At 30.9% G+C, this 23,195-nt stretch overlaps 3 protein-coding genes across 4 annotated transcripts; all 3 read left to right on the top strand.

Moving 5' to 3' along the window:
• The first annotated feature begins 7,469 nt into the window (after positions 1–7,469).
• LOC106764410 (NEP1-interacting protein-like 1) lies at positions 7,470–9,332 on the top strand. Its single transcript, XM_014648696.2, has 5 exons — positions 7,470–7,693; positions 8,251–8,405; positions 8,504–8,593; positions 8,731–8,895; positions 9,049–9,332. Exons 1-5 carry the CDS (start codon positions 7,525–7,527, stop codon positions 9,184–9,186), a joined length of 717 nt encoding a protein of 238 aa, XP_014504182.1. The 5' UTR covers positions 7,470–7,524; the 3' UTR covers positions 9,187–9,332.
• Positions 9,333–10,027: 695 nt separating this feature from the next.
• LOC106764000 (reactive Intermediate Deaminase A, chloroplastic) lies at positions 10,028–12,003 on the top strand. The gene is made up of 6 exons (XM_014648193.2): positions 10,028–10,303; positions 10,447–10,562; positions 10,653–10,697; positions 10,844–10,917; positions 10,999–11,048; positions 11,594–12,003. Exons 1-6 carry the CDS (start codon positions 10,117–10,119, stop codon positions 11,686–11,688), a joined length of 567 nt encoding a protein of 188 aa, XP_014503679.1. The 5' UTR covers positions 10,028–10,116; the 3' UTR covers positions 11,689–12,003.
• Positions 12,004–13,574: 1,571 nt separating this feature from the next.
• LOC106763975 (ubiquitin thioesterase OTU1) lies at positions 13,575–17,347 on the top strand. Of its 2 annotated transcripts, none has more exons than XM_014648165.2 (9): positions 13,575–13,770; positions 14,025–14,115; positions 14,244–14,289; positions 15,459–15,567; positions 16,145–16,236; positions 16,330–16,392; positions 16,566–16,684; positions 16,921–16,996; positions 17,080–17,347. In XM_014648165.2, exons 2-9 carry the CDS (start codon positions 14,051–14,053, stop codon positions 17,134–17,136), a joined length of 627 nt encoding a protein of 208 aa, XP_014503651.1. In that variant the 5' UTR covers positions 13,575–13,770; positions 14,025–14,050; the 3' UTR covers positions 17,137–17,347. The 2 variants fall into 2 exon arrangements, with proteins under 2 accessions (XP_014503651.1, XP_014503652.1); XM_014648166.2 differs by lacking the exon at positions 13,575–13,770 and adding an exon at positions 13,821–13,938.
• Positions 17,348–23,195: the final 5,848 nt, after the last annotated feature.

Below are 23,195 nucleotides of genomic sequence, written 5' to 3'. Positions count from 1 at the left end.
TTCTCCATAATAAAAGGAGATCGAATAATAAAAGAAAAAGTGTGTGACCGTGATACTATCCACTAGACACACCTAATCACCAAATTTTATAAGTTCAAAAATAATAATGAACCCACTATCATAATTATAATTGAAAAATAGGAAAATAATGCTTTTTATTTAGAACATATGTACATTTTAATTATTATTTAATAAGATATAAACAAAATTTGTTATTATATTTTCTTTAAGTAAAATTTATAAATACTTAATTCTATTGCATATATTTATTTATTATTTAATTCTTCACTTTTATATATATATTTTAATTAATGTTTGCAGTTACAAGCAGTAAAAAGTAGGGATTGGTGTGAAAATGGAATAAACAGCCTTAAGAAAAAAATTCAACTTCTAATTTAAAGACTAAAAAGATATTTAAATCTATAAATAAAAACAATTTACAATAAATATATATATATATATTTAAAAAAATATGGTCAAGTATTATATATAATATATTCTGGTGTTTAAAAGCTTAAAACATTAATTGGATCCTGTGCAATGTGTCTGGGTAAAAATTAAAACACGTTGCATAAAAGAAACACGTTGCAAGGGAAGAAAAGAGAATGAAGTGGAAGAGGATAGCTTGATTGGGTGAAAAAAAAAACATTTTCATGGCTTTGTCTGTGAAGGAAAACGTGGAACATAATCTTGTATTTTTCCATAATAAAGAAATAAAATAATATTAATAATAAAAAGAATATTACATTAACAAATTTAAATTTGATAGAAATAGACATATAAGTTAAAAATCTAGTATCAAATAAAAATGAAAATGTTAAATGTCAGTAAGAATCAGAAATTAAAAAGTATTGAGTTTTAAGATTTTATACGGAAGTATAAATTCTTTTATACAACTCAACTCGTATATCAAAGTGATCCGTCTTCCATTAAAAAAGTTCTAAGAAAAATAAAAATATGTTAAGATAAATGGATCAAACAAATCCTATGAAAACTCATATCTCATTAATTAATTAATTGTAAATCTGATTAATATATCTAATTAAAATATTTCCAAACCAATAAGAAACAAACTTTGAAAGTTAACAAAAATATATATTTTAAAAGAGCACCATTTCTTTTTATCAGAAAAATATATATCATCATACTAGAACACTTGAAGTGTTCCAACGTATTTAAAAGAATACAGTTTCAAAAATAAAATATCAAAATATTTAAAAATAAGCTTGTTCCCCAACTCAAAACTCTTCTCAAGAGCTTTCACCTCCCCATGCTGAAAGTTCCCGCCGTCGGATAACTCATCATCTTCGTTCATCTCATCGCACTTGTTCTCAATACCGGAAAACGAGATGGACCGCTTCAACATCAATGGTGGTGCACCCCTGCAACATTAAGAAAAAAAGACAAATTTCATATACAAAAAGAGTAAAAGGGTATAAAAATTGAACTCGACAAACAAGAAAAAAAGAATATGTACTTGCATATAATGTTGTCTAACTCATATGAGTTCATCTTTTTTCAAAAAGAAAGAATATATATAGGTACAAGACATATGTGATGTGACAGAAAGAGATGAATGAACCTTGAAAGTGTTGGGGGTGGCAAAGAGGTAAAGGCGTTGAGAGAGGTTGAAGGGAGATGGTGCTGATCTTCTTCGTGCGTTTGAAACGTGAAGCTGTGAGAAGGTGGAAAGGCCATGGTAGAAGAAGATGAAGATGATGATGATGATGTATTGTGATAGTGATATATTGTTCATGCAAATTGGTATCTATCTCTTACTGTTGAAGTTAAAGAAGGTGCATGATCATAAAACTGAGAAGAGCAGTGGTGCACCTCACCTCCTTCTTCCTGCACCTCCAAAATTACCTTTTTCTCTTTCATTTAATAAAAGTCAAAATGTAATTAATGAACACTATACCTTCCTAACTCCCAACAACCTTCCTGTCTGAGGGTATAAACCCTAGCATGCACCCCCTTTGCTGGTTACATCAGGAGCAACAACAGCGTTTTCCTTCTTCACTATTTTATTGAGTTGAGAGTTAGTGATTCTGATTAGTGGTGGTGAACTTTATTGGTGAGTTGTGCTTGTGCTGGTGATAATTGGTGCGAGGAGGAAGAGGAAGCTCGGATAGCTGGTGCGAGAAGGAAGACGAAGCTCGGTCCAGGTTAGAAATGAACATCGTTAACCGCCTTTCTTGGTGCGGTTAACCTTGCCGCCGTTCGAACGGCGTTTACTCTTCGCCGCAAATCGAATTACGGTTTCTCCCAACCGCATTTCGAGATGTGTTTTCCTGTGCCGCAATTCGAACTGCGGTTTCTCCCAACCGCATTTCGTAATGCGTTTCTCCCCAACCGCCCTTCGCGTTGCGGTTCGTAGGAGTCGCAGTTTGAAGTTCATGCACGTTGATTTTAATATATATATATATATATATATATATATATATATATATATATGTTGTATGTATGTATTAGGAGTAGGAGTCTTGTATCCAGTATTACAAGTTTTATTAGGAGTTGATGTAGTGGAGTTGATAGTGTTGTATTACGAAGTGTGTATTATGAGAGTTCCTGTATTGCTTTAGTTAGTGTCCAATAGTTTCAATGCCTTATGTTTCTGGTATTATAATCTTCAATGTAGCTTTAGTTAGTTCCCAGTAGTTTCAATAGCTGATGTTTGTGGCATTATAATCTTCAATGCAGCTTTAGTTTATTCCTAGTAGTTTCAATGGCTGATGTTTCTGGCATTATAATCTTCAATGCAGGTTTAGTTAGTTCCCAGTAGTTTCAATGGCTGATGTTTCTAGCATTATAATCTTCAATGCAGGTTTAGTGTTTAGCTAGACTTAGGGTTCTTAACACTTTGTTTATAGAAGATGTAAAAGAAAACAATAACATGTTATAATGGTATGGGATGGGGTGTTTGTTGTCTTGGGAAATTTTGGATTATGAGGGTGTAGAAGAAAAGAATGGTGATTCGTTAAATGAGATGGGGTGTTTGCTTTCTTGGGAAATTTTGGAGCACTTGAAGAAAAGAACGTATAGGTTACTTCTAGAAAAAATTAGAGCACCTGAAAAAATAAAGAAAGGAACGTATTGTAGGAAAAATTAGAGCACCTGAATAAAAGAACCTTAGGTGACCTAAAAATGTTATATAGTTTAAATAATTTCTATATTAGGTATTTTAAATAATTTCTATTTTAGCTATTTTAAATAATTTCTATTTTAGAGGTAGATATATTTTTAGGTAAATATATTTCTAGTTATTTAATTTAAGACATAATTAATATAATTTATAATTTATATTTTAATCTTTAAATGTGTAAACTTTGTTTAATTATTTTAGAAAATTAGAATATGCAAAGTTGGAGAAATTATGCAGTTTAATTAGGTTTTATTTAGTTTTTATTTAGTTTTTGTAGTTTGATTTTATATTTAAAAGTTTTTTTTTTAATTTTTTATTTATTATTTGTTAAATTTTATAGTTTTAATTTTCAATGTAGGTTCTATTTAATTATATAAGATGGATAACTATCCATTTTTGGATTCTCAAATGAATTCTGATTTTATGTCGGAATTTTCTTCCTTTATAAATAATATATAAAATTTTATAAACTTAAAAAAATTAACAAACAACCTAAAATTAAAAAAACAACGTTTTGAAAAAAAACTTAAGGAAAAAAAAAAGAAACCGCAAACGCATCCAAAACCGCAGTCTGAGCTGCGTTTCCCTCAACGCAGTCTAAGCTGCGTTTTCCCTCAACGCAGTCTGAGCTGCGTTTTACGCCAACCGTAGTTTGATCCAGCTGCGGCGTGCCTTAACCGTAAAACAACTTGCGGTTCCACAACGCACCCCAAAACCATCCGTTGTTCGTACTGCGACAGGGGTTAACCGCAGTACCATTTGCGGTTAACCCTTCACGGCATCTCCACGCACAGTTCATATACACACAGAAAAATCCATCAAATTCTTTTACAAGATCTACGAGAGGAGAGGAGAAATACTAACCTTTACGCCAGAAAAAAAACTTCAAACACAAAGAACTGCTACCCAGCTACGCTGATAGCCCACGCCCAACGTCAAGATAGCACCAGGTTGGATGGTAGGATACGAGTTGCACTGGTTGGAGGGATGCACTGGTTAGAGGGAGGGGAGGAGAGGAAGACTGGTCAAGGGAAGGAAAGAATGAAAATAGGGGTGTAGGGTTTTTTCTCTTAGTTGCGGCAGACAAAGTTACTTTTTATAAACCCAATGAATAAGGTCACAAATATAGGGGTACAATTGGAATTAAAAGAGAAGTAGGAGGTGCAGAACGAGATCCAGGAGGTGCAGGAAGGATTACTCAACTGAGAAAGGGATATGATGATGTACAGTGGTGAGAAGAGAGAGAAAATGATGAGAGAGAAATAGAAGAGAGAGAAAGAAGTGTCACGAAAAGCAGAGGAAAGAAAAGAAGAGTGCAGTGACGTAATGTGAAGTTAACACTGTTTCTATCAATTTAACAGAAGGGACCTAATAACACCAAAATTAGTAACATGAGGACCAAATTACATCACTTTTAAAAGCGGATACAAAACAGAAATTATGCCCCAACTTGGGGACTAAAAAGGTAATTAAACCTTATTTATAATCAATGTAAAACAATATACCTTTTCCATGTCAAATATACATGAAACTAGACATTAATAAGTAGATTAATGAATACTTTAATAAATGCTTAACTAATTTTATATGTAGAATTAAACAATTTTTTCTTCTAAATTTTAGATTCTTTTTATTCCTTTTCCTTATTAGGAATCCCTCTTTTTTTAATTATTTTCATTCTATCAACGAATAATTTATGATAATTCTCAAATTGAGATTGAAGAAAAAAATAGTATGTTGGTTTCTAAGATTGGATTTTGAATAAGAAAGTGAGTTTTTTAATCATAGATCTAACAAATGGAAAATTTAGATAAAACTCAATCCAATAAGAATTCTTTCTTTAAAAAAACTGATAACATGTTAAAATATAACTAAATTTAATTTAATTATATAAAATCAACTTATAAAATAAAATTTACATCCATATATATAAATTAGTCTTAACTATTATAATAAATGTGAAATTCACTAGTATGAAACCGGTGCAACTTGCACTATGCTTGCAAATGGCGTTCGGGCACATTGAATATTGTAAAAGTGGGTGATGTGAAGTGAAGAAATCCAATCCATTAAAATTGATGACTTTACTTGTGGTAATGATATACCCTCCTTCAAGTTCAAAGCAAATTTCTCTTTTTCTTCCAAAATCATTTATTATAACTGTAAAGGACAAACAAATCTTGTTTCATTCTTGAGATTTCACCAAAACTTTGTCTAGCATAAGATTTTGCAAATTTTTTAAGGAAGATAAATACAAGTAAAAATGAGGTGGTACATAACACTAAATATAAAACATCATAATACTTTAACAACTTTTTAATTATAGACTATGTGACACTATTTTATTGATTCGTATATTTTATTACAAGTAAAAGTGATGTGATAGTATAAAAGACTAAATATAAAATAGGAAAAAAGAATTTAACAATATTTTTTTAATGATTTTTTGACAATACATACATGTCAGTTTATGATTGGTCTGTTTTAAATATATTTTAAATTTAAATTCAAATAATCAATAAAATGATGTCACGTGTCCCGTTATAAAAAAAATTGTGATCGTGAGAATATCATGTGTCATCCATATATATGTGCCATGAGTTAATGCATTTAAGTATGAAGTTACTAACTCTACATGTATCAGCCCACAGTTGCAGATAACCAGCAACCAGTTTTCAGCACCTTGTTTTGGTTACTTTCCTGTTTTTTCTCTGCCCTACCTCTTTCAAACTACCCTAAATATCTTAACTTTCCTTTTTTTTTTTCAACCAATAGCAAACACATTTCAACTACTACAAACCATTATAAAGGCCATTCCATCTACCACCCCACTTAACCTTTTTTCTGTTATCATATCATTCTAAGTACTTATAGCTTTAACTTACTACACTACAAAATTAACGAATTCATTTCAATTAACTCATTATAATTCGAATGAAAATTAGGCAATTCACCCATTTAAAGGACCTAATTAGTAGTACATTTGAACAATAAATATTAGTGAAAGCATCTTCCGAGTTTTCTAGGTTACCAGCAAAGTGACCCGAAGCAGCCAAACTTAAAAAAAGAAGAAAATAATTAGGTAGCAATTAAACTAACATATGACGTTTTTTTCTCAGCTATTTCGTGCTTTTTTTCTTCTTACGACATTCTTTGGTGAATTGGTCTGCCATATTTGCCTAAGTAAATTTGTTAAGACTTATTGTTTTTTTCATTTTATGTGATTCTATTTAGGATCTAAAAGTAAGATAATTAAAATAAGTTTTATTATACATCATATTAAAACTATGTTATAATAAAAATTAATAATTATTAATCAAACATTCAAATATTTATAATTTAATTGTATGGTTGTGAGATTTTGGAATTTAAAAATTTCAGTGCTCTCAGCAGTGTAACATTATTTTATTGTTTAGTCATGCACACTTCCTATCTATGCATCACAAGGAGCCTACACGTAATCAACCACTCATGACTCATCAATACTATGTTGTAAATTAAATTCTAGAAAACGATGTTTAAATATCAAAGTCCTCATTCATATCACTTTTTCCTTTGACTTGCTTCCCATTAAAATAGAAAAAATAAAATGTGTTCAACGTAGTAGTACGTATTATAAAATATTTCACCACATAAAAATTAATATGACTTTTAACTTAAATCTATTTTCCTACTACCATACTTAATCGTTTAAAAGCCAGTTAAACAAATTTCGGATGACTTATATATATAAGTTCATCTTATTTATAGTTAATGACACTTCTAATACATACCCTTACACCAATAAATAAATAAATAAATATATATATATATATTAAAAATATGATATTAGACATTAATAAATGTTTCAATAATATCTAATAACGAATAGAATAATATATTCACACAAATCTTATTAAAATTTTAATAAGATTTAACATAATTTTAATACTATGTTAAGAATTTGACTTTCAGTCTAACTAAAATTATTATCAGACGAATCATCTGTCTTTTAAATCTTTTATTTAATTGAAACTTATATTTTTACTCGACCTGTAATTTAGGAATCAAGATCATATAGAGTTTGAATACTTCTTTTTCCTTTCATCTTCCAATACATTTTTTAATTTTTTTTAAGAACAAAAGTATCACCATAGGTGATTAACCTTGACTATATCATCTTATATACTCGGAACAATTGTAATTTTTTTATATTATATTTAACTTGATTATCTCTATCCACATTTGGATTATTTCCTATACTCAAAAACTCTCGAATAAAAACTAGAATATCTGGTCCATGACTGTAATTAACGTGGTTCGCCTCTATCTATAAATGCTAGTCTATCTGCTTCATTCCCAAGCAAAATACATTTAGAGCATTCTTATCCCTTCACTTTGAAATGCCCGTTACCAACACTTCTCTCACTGTTACCGACTGCTTTTCTGAAATGGTAGAAACAGTAACCGCAAGTTTCAAGCATCTTTGTAATGGTGGTTCTGCAGTTGGGCTATTCATGAAGGCTTTCGAGAGAGTTCTTTTTGCCTTATTTACTTGCATTGTGGCACTTGGTAAGTATTATGCATTTAATTTCCTTCCTCTTTGTTATTACTTACCATTCTCATGAATTGCCTTTGTCCTCAGAAATCACTGCTTCAATGATATACCTTGTTATGTTACACATCTCACATGGTTTTTTAAACGTTGGCTTTATGTCTTAGAGAAACTGTAACTTATGCTAGATTCAGTGCATGTTTGAATTTCTCTTGGAGACTTGAAAAGTGTTTTTGCTCCCAAAGTGATGATTTCTTATGTATTTGGATTGATGGTGAATTGGACTGACAGTGATTTTTGGAAACACGAAGTATAAAAAACAACCATGGTTATTTCGAAAACTCAGTAGGGAAGTTACTCACTTCCAATCAATCCAAAACACTTAACTAATCCTTCTTCATTTTTTTCGTTGGAATTCAAAAGCAAACATTGGAATTCATTAAGGTGTTTTTCTATTTTTATTTCAAAAGATCAAACTGAAGAGAATGAGGGAATAAGATAAAATGGTGTTTATCATTGACCCAAAGTCACTGCAAATACTGTGTTGTATGAGAAATGTTTGATGTTTGTGCAGGAGGGTCAATAGTGGGAACAGTTGCAGGAGGCATAAAAGGGCAGACCACAGAAACTGGTTTTCTTGATGGTGCTGGCAAAGGAGCAATAACAGGAGCCATTGCAGCATTGGAATTGATAAATTTTGACTCTGCTGCTGATGAGCCAGTGTCTAAGGTAATTTTGCTAGTTCCATACTTTGAAAACAGAATCTTGCTAGTCCAAGAACAATGTGTTCTTAGCACTCACCTTTGAGTTTTGGTGTGGAACTGCAGTTTGCCCTGTTGAGAAGTTTATTGAATGGGAAAGTCTTTATGGAATGGATATGTCCAGCTGTGGCAAAACTCTATCAGTTGCATGTAACAGTAAGTATGAAACTATGAATAAATCTCTCTATTACTGATGCTAAATCAGGTTAATGCGTAATTAGTGTGTTTGGACTATACTACAATTCTTAAGAATCAGAATTTTAATCACATTTGGTGAAACTCATTTGTTTCAGATTAACACACTGGAAACAATATACCAAGAAGTATCAGACATTTATGATATCAGGGGAGCAAGAGGGGTATCCCAGAATGTGATTATGAAGCTTCAATTTCAGCCATTCAACTCTGGAAAAATGTCCAAGTTATATAACATGTCTTGCTGCTCAGTTTGCTTCCAGGTGAGGAACATCTCATAGCCATGTGAAAATGAAAAAACAAAATGTCTTAGTATGAAATATTCACTGCCTGCATTATCAGTATAGCTTATTATAATACAATATTGACATAGATAAGATATTTTCCCTAAAAATCATTAACATTTTGATTTGCAGGATTTCGAGGATGGAGAATTGGTGAGGATACTTCCAAAATGTGGCCACCTTTTTCACCTAGAATGCATAGACAAGTGGCTAGTCCAACAAGGATCATGTCCAATGTGCAGAACTTATGTTCCAGACCACATTCTTTAATAACAAATGTTTCAGTTGTAAAGTAGGTTGAGCATCTTAATTACAAGAGGAAAAGTAGGTTGAGCTTCTGTCATCAAGTATTAACTTTGTATATAATCTTTTAAAGTTATTGCCAAATTAGTGCATGCTAATTATGATCTCTTTTATTTTATTTTCCTAAATAGTTAACCTTTTTAAAAATAATTTATTTTTCTAGTGAAAGAATGCAGTATATGGATCAATCTGCACTGACACTTAAATTTAAAGAGCAAGGACTATAGCTTAACCTCTGGTTATATGGTCTTTCCAAACCAAAATTAAAAAATAAAATATACTTGCAAACATAACATTAACAAAAGGTCATATAGTTTTACCTTACATCTATGAATAAAAAATATAAAATATTTTATCCACGTAAAATAAAAGCATAAAGATAGTTCTGATATTTTCTAAAACTATATTAACGCAGAACCTTACTTACATTTACCTCTTAGCATGAATTTTAACTTTATCGCTTCAACCAAATGATAACATTAATGTTTCAATTTCTGTATACTCTAAAATCTTGGCATAATAACTCTATTGTTCTGAATAGAATATCTTAGCTCATCCTTCTTTCACGCTGACAACGATATTTGGAATGTAATTTTTGTATTTTGAACATGTCTTCGAAAAATAAGATATATATGTTAAGATTTTTGTAAGGTGCAAGAAGAAATGTTCCAACACCAATTCGTGACTTTGCATTGGGAATGGGCCTAGCCCAAGAACCATGTAAGCCCAGACATTTTGAATGGACAAAAACGGTAAATCCGTGTCTGAGATAAGGGTAGTTCTGGAAAAGGGAAATATTATTGCAGAGACCCCAAAAAGCAAAGACCAAGATTACGTTGGTTTGAAGAATTTGATTGAGTGAGAGTAAGAGTGTGAGGTAGAGTCGAAGATATACAAATGGCGTCGTGGTGCGGTGTTCGGAGCTTCCAGATTCCGGCGATGGAACGCGGCGCACTGCGCAACAGTGCTTCATTGGCTGCCGGAGTGGGGTGTCTGTCGGTGGCCGGCACCTCCTTCTGGCGTTCCTCTTTGTCACCATACCGCTCTTTGCCATTCACATGCTTGAGCATTTCTTCCGATGCTCGTATGTATCCATTGTGAAAAGACCTTCAGATTTTTTTAACTTTTTAATTTTTTTTGTGAAAAGACCTTCGGATTTTTTTAGTATCGAAGTTAACTGTGAAGAGAAGAGAGTGAGGAAATTGTAAATGGTTGTCTGTGATTTAGGTGTTAAGGAAAGTGTTCAAACTGAAGGGGCACCGGCGGCTCTGGGACCATATTCTCAAGCAATCAAATCCGACAACCTTCTTTTCGTGTCTGGTGTTCTTGGTCTTGTTCCCGAGGTTTGTTAATTGTCATCTCCAGTTTTTTATAGTTTATCTTCCTTTGTTCAGCAGATTATTGATATGCGTGTGTTTTGCTCTTCAATACAGACAGGGAAATTCGTATCTGATGATGTTGAGGAGCAAACTGAACAGGTTCAATACAAAATGAGACCACATTTAATTTTGTAACATACATAACATTATTTGATTGTATCTTGTATGATATGGTAACATTTAGTGGATGATACGACCCACTTGTTGATTCTGTTTTTGACATTTGAGATAATTGTCCTTTGTAGCTTCTAAAAAACATGGGGGAAATCCTTAAAGCCGGTGGTGCTAGCTACTCCTCTGTCGTTAAGACAACAATTATGTATGAATTCCTTGCTCTCTGTAGTTGGAGTTTATTGCATTTCGGCAATGTTACTAGTTTTTGAGGTTTTATTTCCTGCAGGTTGGCTGACTTGAAGGACTTTAAGAAGGTCAATGAGATATATGCTAAATGTGAGTTCTGTATAGTGAATTTTGTTGATAATGTTTCCTTGACGGTTTACATTCTTGTAGAAGGTGAAGCTTAAAATAACTTGTCTTGGTGAAAGATGAATACACTGCCTTAAACTTGTACTCAATTTCTAACATCTTTGATTAGAGATAACTAGACATGAATTCTATACTGCAGATCATGACAGTTCTGTATCTGTATTGACAAACTGCTTAACTGTGCTGATTACTAATGAATTTCCCATCTGATAATAATTTATTCTGTTCTGTAAGAATTTATCATGCTCCATCTGTGGGTGTGCACGAGAATCTGATCAGCATTTAGATTCAAAATCTGCATGCTTTTTTCTTTTTTTTTGTGGTTGAAAATTCTTGAAGATTCATGTATTATCTGTCATAGGTAATACTAATATATGCCAAGGGTGATTACTAGATTGGTGCAAGAGAATCAGTAGTAGTACTGTGCTGATAATTTTATGATTTTTCTCCTTAATTGGCATTATTTACTTTCACTGTGTTTAATTTATATGTTGTTCCAATGGTTTCAGACTTCCCTTCACCTTTCCCTGCTCGTTCTACTTATCAAGTAGCTGCCTTGCCATTGGATGCCAAGATTGAAATTGAGTGCATAGCAACACTATGAGCATCAATGGCAGTGGTACCTTCTGCTCCTTCAGCAAACTCAGGTTAATAATGCAGGAAGGGGACACATGTTCGTAATGGAGTTTTATTTTGTTTTGTTCTTTGGTGGATATGGGTGCTCCTGTATTACATTTACCCTAGTTTCCTAGTGAGGTCTCTAATCTTCGGATTCTCTCAAAGATTATGCTCATTAAAAGTTAAAGAAACTTAGACATTGAAATGGTGTTTGCAGCTTCTGTTGCTTCCTATCACATAATAAGCCCCTTGAATGATGTTAAGTGTACTTTCTGTTTGAAAAAAAAGAAATCTTAAATCAGTGTGAATGGTTGTATTAGAACTTAATCACTGTATTCGATTTAGTAGATACAGATATTATTGAAAAATTAACTGCATCCTATGTCAATCATTATTAAGAGAAGCTTGAAGGAATTAAGAAATTGATAATATTAGTATTTCTTTTTTCTAATAGCCAATAATCTATTTACGTAATCAGAATTAAAAAGAGAATAAACATTGAGACTTTAAGACTCTAATGAGTTTGAGTATTTTGTACAGGGTTTGTTCAAGTAGTTGAAAATTTCTTTTTCAATCATATCAAAAGTTGTGGGCCCAAGTGGATTTTTTTTCAGCAGAAAGGCATTGATTCTATATCCGAAGTATAAACTTTAGGTTATGCACACTATATATGTATATATTTACTTAATATCTTTTTAACTCAAACTAATATTTAAGAAATATTTTTCAGTTTTATAAATTAAGATTAAAATATTATAAATATTTTATACATATATATATATATATATATATATATATATATATATATATATATATATATATATATATATATATATATATATATATATACATTGTATATAAATAAAATATAATAATAAGTTAGTCCATTCAATATATTTCTCATATATTTCATTCATCTCATATCTTCAAAAGCCTTAAAAATCTCAACATATACAAATTGGACGCATCCAATGATGTTATGTTGTCACTTTTCAAGAATAAAGATAAAAAGTTAAGCATATTTCAACTTCTCTTTCTTTTTTTTTTTTTTTATCAATTTAATTCTCTCACAGCATTAAAGAAAAAATAGAGTCAAAATAAAATAAATAAAACTTATATAAAGAAAAATATCTCATTTTATTTACATTTTGTAGTTATTTCTATCCGGATCTAATAGATATATTAAAAATGTGGTCAGTTTGATTTTTAGTTATTATTTACCTTTTAGTTATTAATTATTATATGTTGTTATTATATTAAGTATTATTTTTATATAAGATATAATTAATCCTATAAATATAAAGTAGTATCTCCTACCTATACTTTAATTCATAACCCTAATACATTTGATTACACAGTTGATTCAATTCAAGGGAACAAGAAGACAACAAAACTCATTTGGAATAGCTGCATCGTGTCACTCTGCGCTCAAATCTCTGGTAAGATTAAATGTGTTATTAGTTATCTTTAGAAAAAAAAATGATAAGTGAATTTGAAAACACTAATTCTCAATTGAAATTTATCAATTAGAATCTAATTGATAAATTTAATTAGTGAAATAAAAATATAAATAATTAAATAATAATGATACTAATACACGTAAATTACAGAAAAGATGCATAATTAGAAGTTGGGGCATTTCCACTCCTTATAGAAAAAATGAATTTAATACATCTAATTATTTAATATAAAGTGGCAGTAAAGTTTATTTCATACATTTAATTTAATAATTTGAAAAACGAAAGGAGTGATTAGTTAGGAAATTAGGAAAGTGAAATTAATTATAGATTAGGGTGAAATTAATTATAGATTTGTGAGATTAATTATAGATTAGGGTGAAATTAAAGGATAAGGAAGAAATGGTGTGAGTGTTCCTTTGCTTGCTAGGTGTTGGCCATGGAAGAGAGTGGGGCATGTTCAGGAAAAGGACGGTGCCATGGCATCTGAATCCAAATGCTGATAACCACCCTTACCCTTTTTTTTTCACTTTAAAAATCAAACCTTTTTCTTTTCAAATACCAAACCCAACCAACGCACAAACCCACCTTAACAAGCTTTAGTTTTCTTGGTTCGTATTTTTTCTTCTTCTTCTTCTTCAATCCATTCCCTTTTCATTTTCCATACCATATAGATCTTCATTTTCCAATTCCTAACAATTTCCGTTTGCACAATCCTTTCCCTTTCCTTGCACATGTCTAACTTATGTTCTATCAATTTAATAATCAATAAACTATAGGTTTTGTACTTTCTCGGTTGGTATTTGTTTGCATTTGGTGCTGCTTTCTAGATTTTTAATTTGTTTTTTTCATGATTGATTTTCAGGCTGGCGGTTGTCTACAATCTGCGTCATGGACGGTGTTATTGTGAGAAGAGTTATTCCTTCAGATAACAGTTGTCTCTTCAATGCAGTTGGGTAAGCAAAACAATGGAAGTCAACCTTTTTTTTTGTTTTTTTTAATGCTGTGTTGGTGTTAAGGTTGGTGTTGGTGCTACTTTTACAAATGATTCCTCTTGTTATTTTTGTTGTGTTTGTCGATTCAGATATGTAATGGATCATGACAAGAAGAAAGCCCCTGAGTTGCGACAGGTAGTTTTTTCGGGTATTAATTTTATTTCTCTGGAATTTATCATCCAACTGCTTCATTTCTATGCTGTTTTTTTTTTTTTTTTTGTGAATTTGGTTCTAGTGGTAAGGGGTGCTTCCTTTCTGAGGTATCAAACAAAACTCGAGTTTAAATTTGACCTTTTTTACTAAAAAACAAAACTCATTTTGCAAATCTTGAGGTATCAAGCATGATAAAGTCAAGATTTGAACTTGTGAAACCATATCTTAGCATGTTACCAATGCTGGGTGGCCTCCCTTCACAAATTTCATATGGCTATTGCCAAAAGATTTGCCACGCCATTCCACCATGGTGGCCATGTTGCCACCATTTAACAACATTGTTTCAGAATTTGTTTCGGTCGGAATCCGAGGAATTCTTTATAGGATTGGAAGAAGGAGTTTTTACCCAAACGAATTAGTGTTCCTCTGAATTGTGTTATTCTCTTGGTATAACACTCATTCAATATATTTTTAGGTCCTACATTTTTATCAGATAATGCGTTTTTAGGTTCGGATGAGAGACTAAAATCACATCCCTCTTGGCAAACGTGGGAGCTAAATCTAATTGAAATTAGCTTGGCGTTCCTATCGCTTTGCTTGTTTCAATTTGAGTAGTTTCTGCAACCAGAAAGTCAAAATAGAAGTTCTGAATTTGTTTTTCCGTGGAAAAGGGTTCCTTGTAGACACATTTGATTAAAATTCAGAGTTGGCTTTCCAAATACTAAAACGGTTGCAGTAAATGCAAAAGATTGTCAATATTATACTGAGTGTGTTTGGATTTCACACTCAGTATTATATAAGGATCGGCTATATTTTTAAGTAGCTGCTGTTCTTTGACGTAGGATTTAAGTAACTTTCAGGTAATTTTTTATATTTCATCATCAATTCACATGCCTCTAGTAGTCTGCCAAGCCCAATCGTGCCACTCAATGCTTTCAATGAAATTACTTGCAACCAAAAGCTTGCCAATGCAAAATATTTGTATTTTCAGATGTGAAATTACATAGTCTTTCATTTAAGAATTATCAGTGAAGTGGAAATGAAACTTTTATTCCATTGTATTACTTATATCTATGCAATTTGAGTATGTCATTGACATCATTTCGTACATATTGTAACTTGATAGTTTTGTACTATATGACGTGCTAAAGGTTATAGCTGCAACAGTGGCAAGTGATCCACAGAAATATTGTGAAGCATTTCTTGGGAAGCCAAACGCAGAATATTGTAACTGGATTCTTGACTCAGAGAAGTGGGGAGGTTAGTTGGCCTATGTCTTCCTGATCAGGGCTGTTCTAAATAAAAAGTTTAATGGAATTGATTACCAACTTCTATTGTGCTAGTTGGAACTGCTACCTGTATTGTTATACCGTGGTCAGTGTGTATGAATGTTTAACATCAAATTTGGTGAATTCATTTGTATTTGGAATGTAGGAGGTGACGAAACTTGCTCAAAGTTAGGTTGATTTAAAAACTGGGCTTTTGAAAAACTTTGCTAACATAAATGCATTATTATGAAGTATATGAATAAAATATATTATTTTCCTGAAATGTTATGAGGTATATAGATTTAATTAAAATTTGGGAAATTTCATTTAAACATCTGGATATCCAAACAAGCATTTGCTACTATTGTATAAATTTTGGTTGTTTTGCTTAAACAAGTTTCCGAAATTAGGCTTTTGATATAAATTGTGGGTTTAGATTTTGTACTTGATGAATTTAACACTGCTTTCAAAGGGTGTCTCAAACTCTCCTAGTAACAGTTTAACAAGAAAGCACTGTTAACATTTTGTTTGTTTGATGTGCTAATTAAGCTCTACATTCCTTCTTGAAGGTGCAATCGAACTTGCAATATTAGCAGATTATTATGGACGTGAAATTGCAGCATATGATATCCAGACAACTCGATGTGATTTGTATGGTCAGGTCAGTCACTTTTATCCAATTTATGCTCTCAAAGTGTTGCAACCTCTTAAGACCGAATTCTCCATTTTCAACTTCTGTGTATACTTTTGACAGGAAAGTAACTACTCTGAAAGAGTGATGCTAATTTATGATGGTCTCCACTATGATGCATTAGTGGTGAGTAATCTCATATACCAGAAACTATTGATCATCCACTCTCCATTTTCATCTTTTGTGCTTTTATCTACTGCACATGAAACGATAGAGAAAAAAAAAATACAAAATTCAGGCTTGTATGTAATTCTCTTTTCCATGTTGCCTGATGATTAATCACGCCTTGTATGGGTCAGATGTCTCCCGTTGAGGATGCTCCTGAAGAGTTTGATCAGACCATATTTGCGGTTCAGCCGAACAGAAGCATTGGACCTGTGGAGAGGCTTGCTCTAAATTTTGTGAAGGACCAGCAGAGGTTCTTAAAACAAATAGATGAATATTTGCACTCTTAGATGATTGAATTGCATGAATTCTCAAATTTGGATTCTTCATATTACTAGATATCTTTTTGTTTTATCTTGCATGATGTGAATTTTTCAATCTTGTCAATTTAATTTGGACATCATGTCCAGTGCCCTCTGCTAATTTCTTCTGCTACAAGTATTTCCTTTCAATTTATGTTATGCTAATATGATGTATACTCTTTCTCAGGAAACGGAGTTACACTGACACTTCCAAGTTCACTCTGCGCTGTGGGGTATGCCAAATTGGAGTAGTTGGGCAGAAGGTGATTCTTGCTTTACTTACCTTAGCCTGAACTTCTTTTTCTTTATACGATTCTTAGAAGTGCTTTTTCTGTGAACATTTCAGGAGGCAATTGAGCATGCACAGGCCACTGGTCATGTTAACTTTCAAGAGTATAGATGATGCACATTACATTGATTTGAAAGAGATACAGATGTATGTGTAGTCTCGGTTGATTTCAATGACCTTCATTGCAGACAGTATAACTGAATAATTTCTGCATGAGAATTGTTGTGCCAATTTCTGTTGTAATATTATTACCTTCCTCCCACCTTTTAAATGATTTTTCCTGGTAGAGCTTTTTATCAAATAAGTTTCATTTTTTTTCCTTGTAGCTTGGGTGCAGTGCAGTAGTTGATTTTTTTTTATCCATCTTCAATTGTTAATCAATTATCTATTACAAATTATTTTAAATTATTCTTATACTATAAACATTCAAATTAGTTACTGTAATTTTAAATACAGTTTATAAATATTATTCAAAGACGTTTACTTAGTTAATTATATAACTATATAATAAAATATCCATTTAAAACAAATTTTAATTATATATAAAAAAATATTATCATGTGCATAAGGTATATTACAAGTACTGAAATAATTTATACTATTTTTGTTGTGAAAGATGAATGATTCAATGTACCAAAAACAACAAGGTTTATCACATCGTGTATGTGTTATTTGTTTTTATTTTTAGCCCATTTCATCTTGAAAATAGTTTAATTATACACACATCTCTCAGCATTTTTATACTAATAAAATAATGATTCAATACTTTGCAAATTGCAGTGATATATTCCTATTGGTCATTTACATAATGCAAATAGAAGAAGATAAATGCAACAATCTGAAGATGACTAATATCAATAGTGTTAGATCGAAAGAGTGACGTATTGATGATATACTATATATGACAGATGAACGTCATACAAACCAAACCACTGAAATATTAATATATTGCACAACAAAATAAATATTTGACACCACCAAAATTGTTTCAAATAATTTGTCATTTGAAAATTAACCTACATCTTCATCTATATTTTTGAATATATGACTTGATGACATGTCAATTAAGTAAAATAAGAGAATGTTATAAGATGAAATTGAAACATGATATGAAACTTATTTAAAAATTAAACAAATTTATATTTTTTATTTATAATCTTAAAATGATAATTGTTTTAAATATAGGTCAAGATCATATGTCTAATATTTAATATTTTTGTCCAAAAGTTTATCATTTGATAATTTTCTTTTTGATATTTTAGATACTTCGATGTTAAAATTAATTTAACTTAAACAAATAGAAATAAATATTATAATTAACATGTGTGACTTATCTTTTTATCTTAAATATTTATTTATAAGTTTTATGGTAGACTTTCGATTAAAATTAACTTAATTACGATAAAAATATTAATGATTTGAGTTAAATAGTTTTAGGGTTGATCCTTCTTGAACTTGTTTAGTTCGATCAATCTCATATAAGGTGAGGCACTTCTCTTGGGGACATTATTGAGAATTTGAAGGTTGTTATAATATAATAGCCATATTTCAAAGATTGAAGTAGTGCCGGCAGAGTAGAAGATAACACTGGTGGTTGGACTTAGGTTAGGATCAGTGTGAACTCAGAATTTGAGATGTTATTCTGTCCACAAATCTCTCACCAATTCCTCATTATTCATCAACCACCAAATTTCAATAGTGACCACAAAGAGATTTGGCTGCCCCATGATTTTTGGAACCTTTTTCAGTGTAAAACTTCATAATCTTCTTCTTCGTATGTCTACCAATTGCAGCCATTGTAAAAGTGTTTTAACGATTCAAAGATGAACCATATGTGAGTAACAGAAAACAACTTGAAAGTGATAGCTTTTCATTGTTTGTTGAAAAACTTAACCAGGTGAAGAAATTCATGAGTTTGAACAATGCCATTAATCAAAGAAAATGTTTTGTTAATCATCCAGCCTTTAACGTAACGCCACACATCATTTCTAAAATAATAAGTCAGCTTTTTGGAGCAAATGGTAAACACAGTCAAAGTCTGTAATAATTAGAAAACACATATTTTTTACTTTCATGCTTTTCGAAGATCTCACCAAGCTTTTTTTATAAAATACAAATCTCCAATGTCGTGGACTTCAATGCTGCTATTACTGTGACTAATATGATTAAACTACTCCAATTTGGTGGTGACAATTTCTGAAAGCGAATCTCAGAACCATTCACGCCACTCATCAATCAAAGTTGATGAATGAAAGTGGCTGCCACCCTGGCCACTGTTAGGTGGAGCAGTGCCCATATCACGGAATTTTATCAAACAGTTGCCATGCTCAAACATTATGATCAGGAAAAAATAATAATTATAAATTAACCTCCTATTAAGAGTGACTAATTACAATATTGAATTAATCGAGAGAAGGAAAGAAAATCAAGAAAGCAAAGATGTTCGGAATGATCAAATATATATTTACAGAAAAGAAAGCAAAAATTATGAGTTACATTAAGATTCCCATAGAAGGAGAAATCAAAACCCTAAGAGTGTGTATGTATGGAAGGATTGGACCAAGAACAGGCCCGATTCACTGCTCCATGGATCCTCCAAAGTACATTTATTAATGTTCTGGAATGCTCTGAAGAGCAGGCCTCCATGGCCGTTCCAGCGATTGATTGATGAATTGAGCCAAAACCTGTTCCACTCTCAACTCCTTCACCTCCACTTTACCGACCAACTCCTCCAACTGTTTCTTCGTGATCTTTATCTTAACCTCTCTCGTCGCTTTCCTACCACCGCCGTAAGAAAACTTCTCCGCCGCAAAATCCTCCCACTCCCACTCCTCCTCCGCCGCGGCGAAACCCTCGCGCCTTAAGCAATTCCCCATTTTTTTTTTCTAGGTGTTGAATCGGAGAGAAAGATGAAGGTAAGAGGTTGGTGTTATGATTGCCCGTATATATATAAATGTGAAAAACGAAAACGGCCACGTCGGATTTCATACGTGGCAAATGTGGGCCCCTTTGACTTCAACGGACTTAAACGCAGCATCTTACGGGATCACATTGCAACCTACTTGCAGCTTAATATTAATATTTTTTTAATCAAAATTGTAATTGTGCATTAATGTTTTTAATATAAAGTTTAAAATTAATATTATTAAAATAATTAAAGAAAATTATCCAAGTTTTGTAAATTGTGCTGATCATGAATAGCCTGGAAGCAAAAGTCAAACCCTTCAAACGAAACAACAGTGTTACTTTGATGCTGCCAGCGATGAAATATTCAATCCAAAGTTTCATGTGTGAACGGAACTTTGGCTCGGAATCTATCCAAACCTTTTCTATTTATATTAATTTCATCATTTTTAATTGTGTGTGAGATAGAGAAAGAATGATTTAAAGGAAATAATTTAAAATTTATGTAAAATTATGTTATAAAATGTGTTAATGTATATAAGTTGCAGGAGTTAAACCTTGTTGGCTATTTATGAATATTGATTGAAATCTCACGATATATTAGAAAGAAGAAAAGTGGAAAAAAGTTATTATAAAAATAAAAAGTTAATTTGAGAGTGGTGATTCTAATTCAATAAGTATTTTGGATGCAGGAAAGATTTGGATAATTATGTATCATGGAAAGGTTTTAATTTTTGATAAAAAAAAAAGAGTATGTTTATAAGAATTTTACAGTTTCTTTTTTAAATCAAATTAAATTAATGTTGGGTTTTAATTTCTATTTTTATTGGTAAAGATCATTTTATTTTATTTTAAGAGATTTTTAAGAAAATTTGATGTTTCATAACATATTTTAATGAAATGTGTTATTAATAAAAATAACGATACTTTAACAATTTTTTTTGGACAATAATAATTATAGAAAAACAACATGAATCAATTATAGAATAATTCGTAAACGGTATTAAAAGATTATTAAAAAAATATTATCAAATTATTATTGTCCTATCAATAAATATAACAAGTTGATGATAACATAGACGGTGGGACCATAAAGCTAAACTAATTGGTAGGTTTTAGGTATGAAAGGGATAAATGGGAGAACATTTTTTAAATGAAAGTAGCCATGTGAAGTGTGAACACAAAATAGGGAAAGGAATCTATGATTGAAGGTGGTGTTTGGATACCTTTCTTTCGTGTGCAATTAATTCGTATTTTGCTCATCCAAACGCACTTTTTTTTGTTAAGGGTATTGTATACTCCTTACACGACTCTTGTGGAAAATATGTTCATTAATAAAGAAAAGAAATAGTCAAAATCGATAACATGCAATCGTGCTTGGAGTTTAACCATATAAAAAAAAAGCAATCAAGTTTCTACAAGGACACCACGTTGAAACGGCAACGAAAGGAATCTCCAAAACTTTCATATTTAAGGTACACTATGGGAAGCGTACACGATTTTCTTCTGCTAGAAAAGTGCACAACTACATGAAGTAAAATTCAAGATAATTACAAATTTAACAATGTATAATGCTTTTTTAGGTCAACTTTTTGTCTTTAACTATTATAGATCTCCAAACTAAATCATAAAATATTTTGTATAGTATGATTATTTGGTTTTAAATTGATCACACGGTTCTATTAGTATGAAACTCCAAAATAATTGATTGGATAGTTTGAACAAAAATTAATGTTAAAGATAATTACATTAAAATCAAGTAAAATTATTATCAGTTTGATCGTAATTAAGTCGATGTTAATTCAAAACTTATTTTAAAATCTATAAATACATGTTTGAAGTATGACGGTAAGCTAGTTACAATCATTATGCATTTATTGTTGGAACTATCTCTGATATCAAAGTTCCTTCTGCACACAACTCTTTTCAATTTGACTGAACAATAATAAACAAAGAAGAATCTTCATCTGTTTGAAATTTGAAGAGTGTATAAAAAATAACAGTTAACCTCAACCCATAAATCAAAATATATTTAGTTACCTTATTTTATTGAAGTTAATGTAAAATATTATTTTCAATAAATAATAAATAACATGTGAAATGTTACTGATTTGATAAAGGAAATTACTATAATTTCCAAATAACTAAGATAATTAAACAATAGTATCTATAAAATAAAAGATAAATGTAATCTTAAAAAACTTAAAAGAGAATTTTAGCTTTATAGGTTTACTTCTTGAACTTCGAATGAGTAACCTAACTCATTCCTTATATAATTTGTGATTAACTCGCTATTGCTGAAGTTTCAATGTTTATAACTTTAAATATGTCTTTTTTAACTTGTCCAACGTTGACCACTATCTTCACTTTGACTACTTAAGTCTCAATTAAGCAGCAGTTGGCTGCATCCTTTTGCTATAATATTATTTTGACTTGGCTTTCATGTCACAATTTCTTAGACTGAATTGCATGCTTCAGATTTAAATCAATATGATAGTGTTTTGCATAAAACTCGAGTTAATATTTAAATTAATAAAAGCTAATTAATTTTCCTTAATTATGAATTAAGGAAATATTAATGTAAAAGTTAAAAGGTATTACCAAGATTCTGTGACTCTTTCATGCATGTTTAAATGAAAATAGAAGCTTTCTCTGTTTATCTTTTAGATCATTTTTCTCTACATTTTTCTAGGGCTTTTACTTATTGTACCCCCATTTCTTTGGATACCTCCACAAGTTTTGGATATGACTATTTCATCTTCTATGAATTGATTTTCGAATTATATACTCTGGAAAGACATAAATACAATTTTATTGCAGTTTCATTAAGTTTTTTTAATATTTTTTTCATTTAAATCATAATTTTTTGTTAATTTTGTTTATTTAAGTCTTTAGTATTATATAATTTTTTTTCTCTACAGTAGCACTGTACTGCGACAGTGGAGCTGACAGTGATGATTATGTTGTGAAAGATGTATGAAAGTGTTTCAGTCTTTTCTTACTATTATAGGGTGCAGTTAATAGTTGGGGGTGGAGGAAGTAAATAGCCTTTTCTAGTTCAATTGGGCTAAATTTACACGCCCGTAGTAATCCACTATTAGCTTTACATGGTCCTAATCCAATCTTTTATATTAGTAAAACAATTATATTAATTTCCAAAAGAAATTACAATAAAATTTGTTCAAATTATTCAACAACATTAAAACAATTATTACTATACGATGTATTTTAATTAATTTAATAGAAAGTAAATATATTTAAAATTCTCA

The sequence above is a fragment of the Vigna radiata genome, chromosome 6 (genome assembly GCF_000741045.1).
Source record: "Vigna radiata var. radiata cultivar VC1973A chromosome 6, Vradiata_ver6, whole genome shotgun sequence".
Lineage (NCBI taxonomy): Eukaryota > Viridiplantae > Streptophyta > Magnoliopsida > Fabales > Fabaceae > Vigna > Vigna radiata.
Note: the sequence above shows the minus strand (reverse complement) of the source record. Positions and strands in the feature narration are given on the sequence as shown.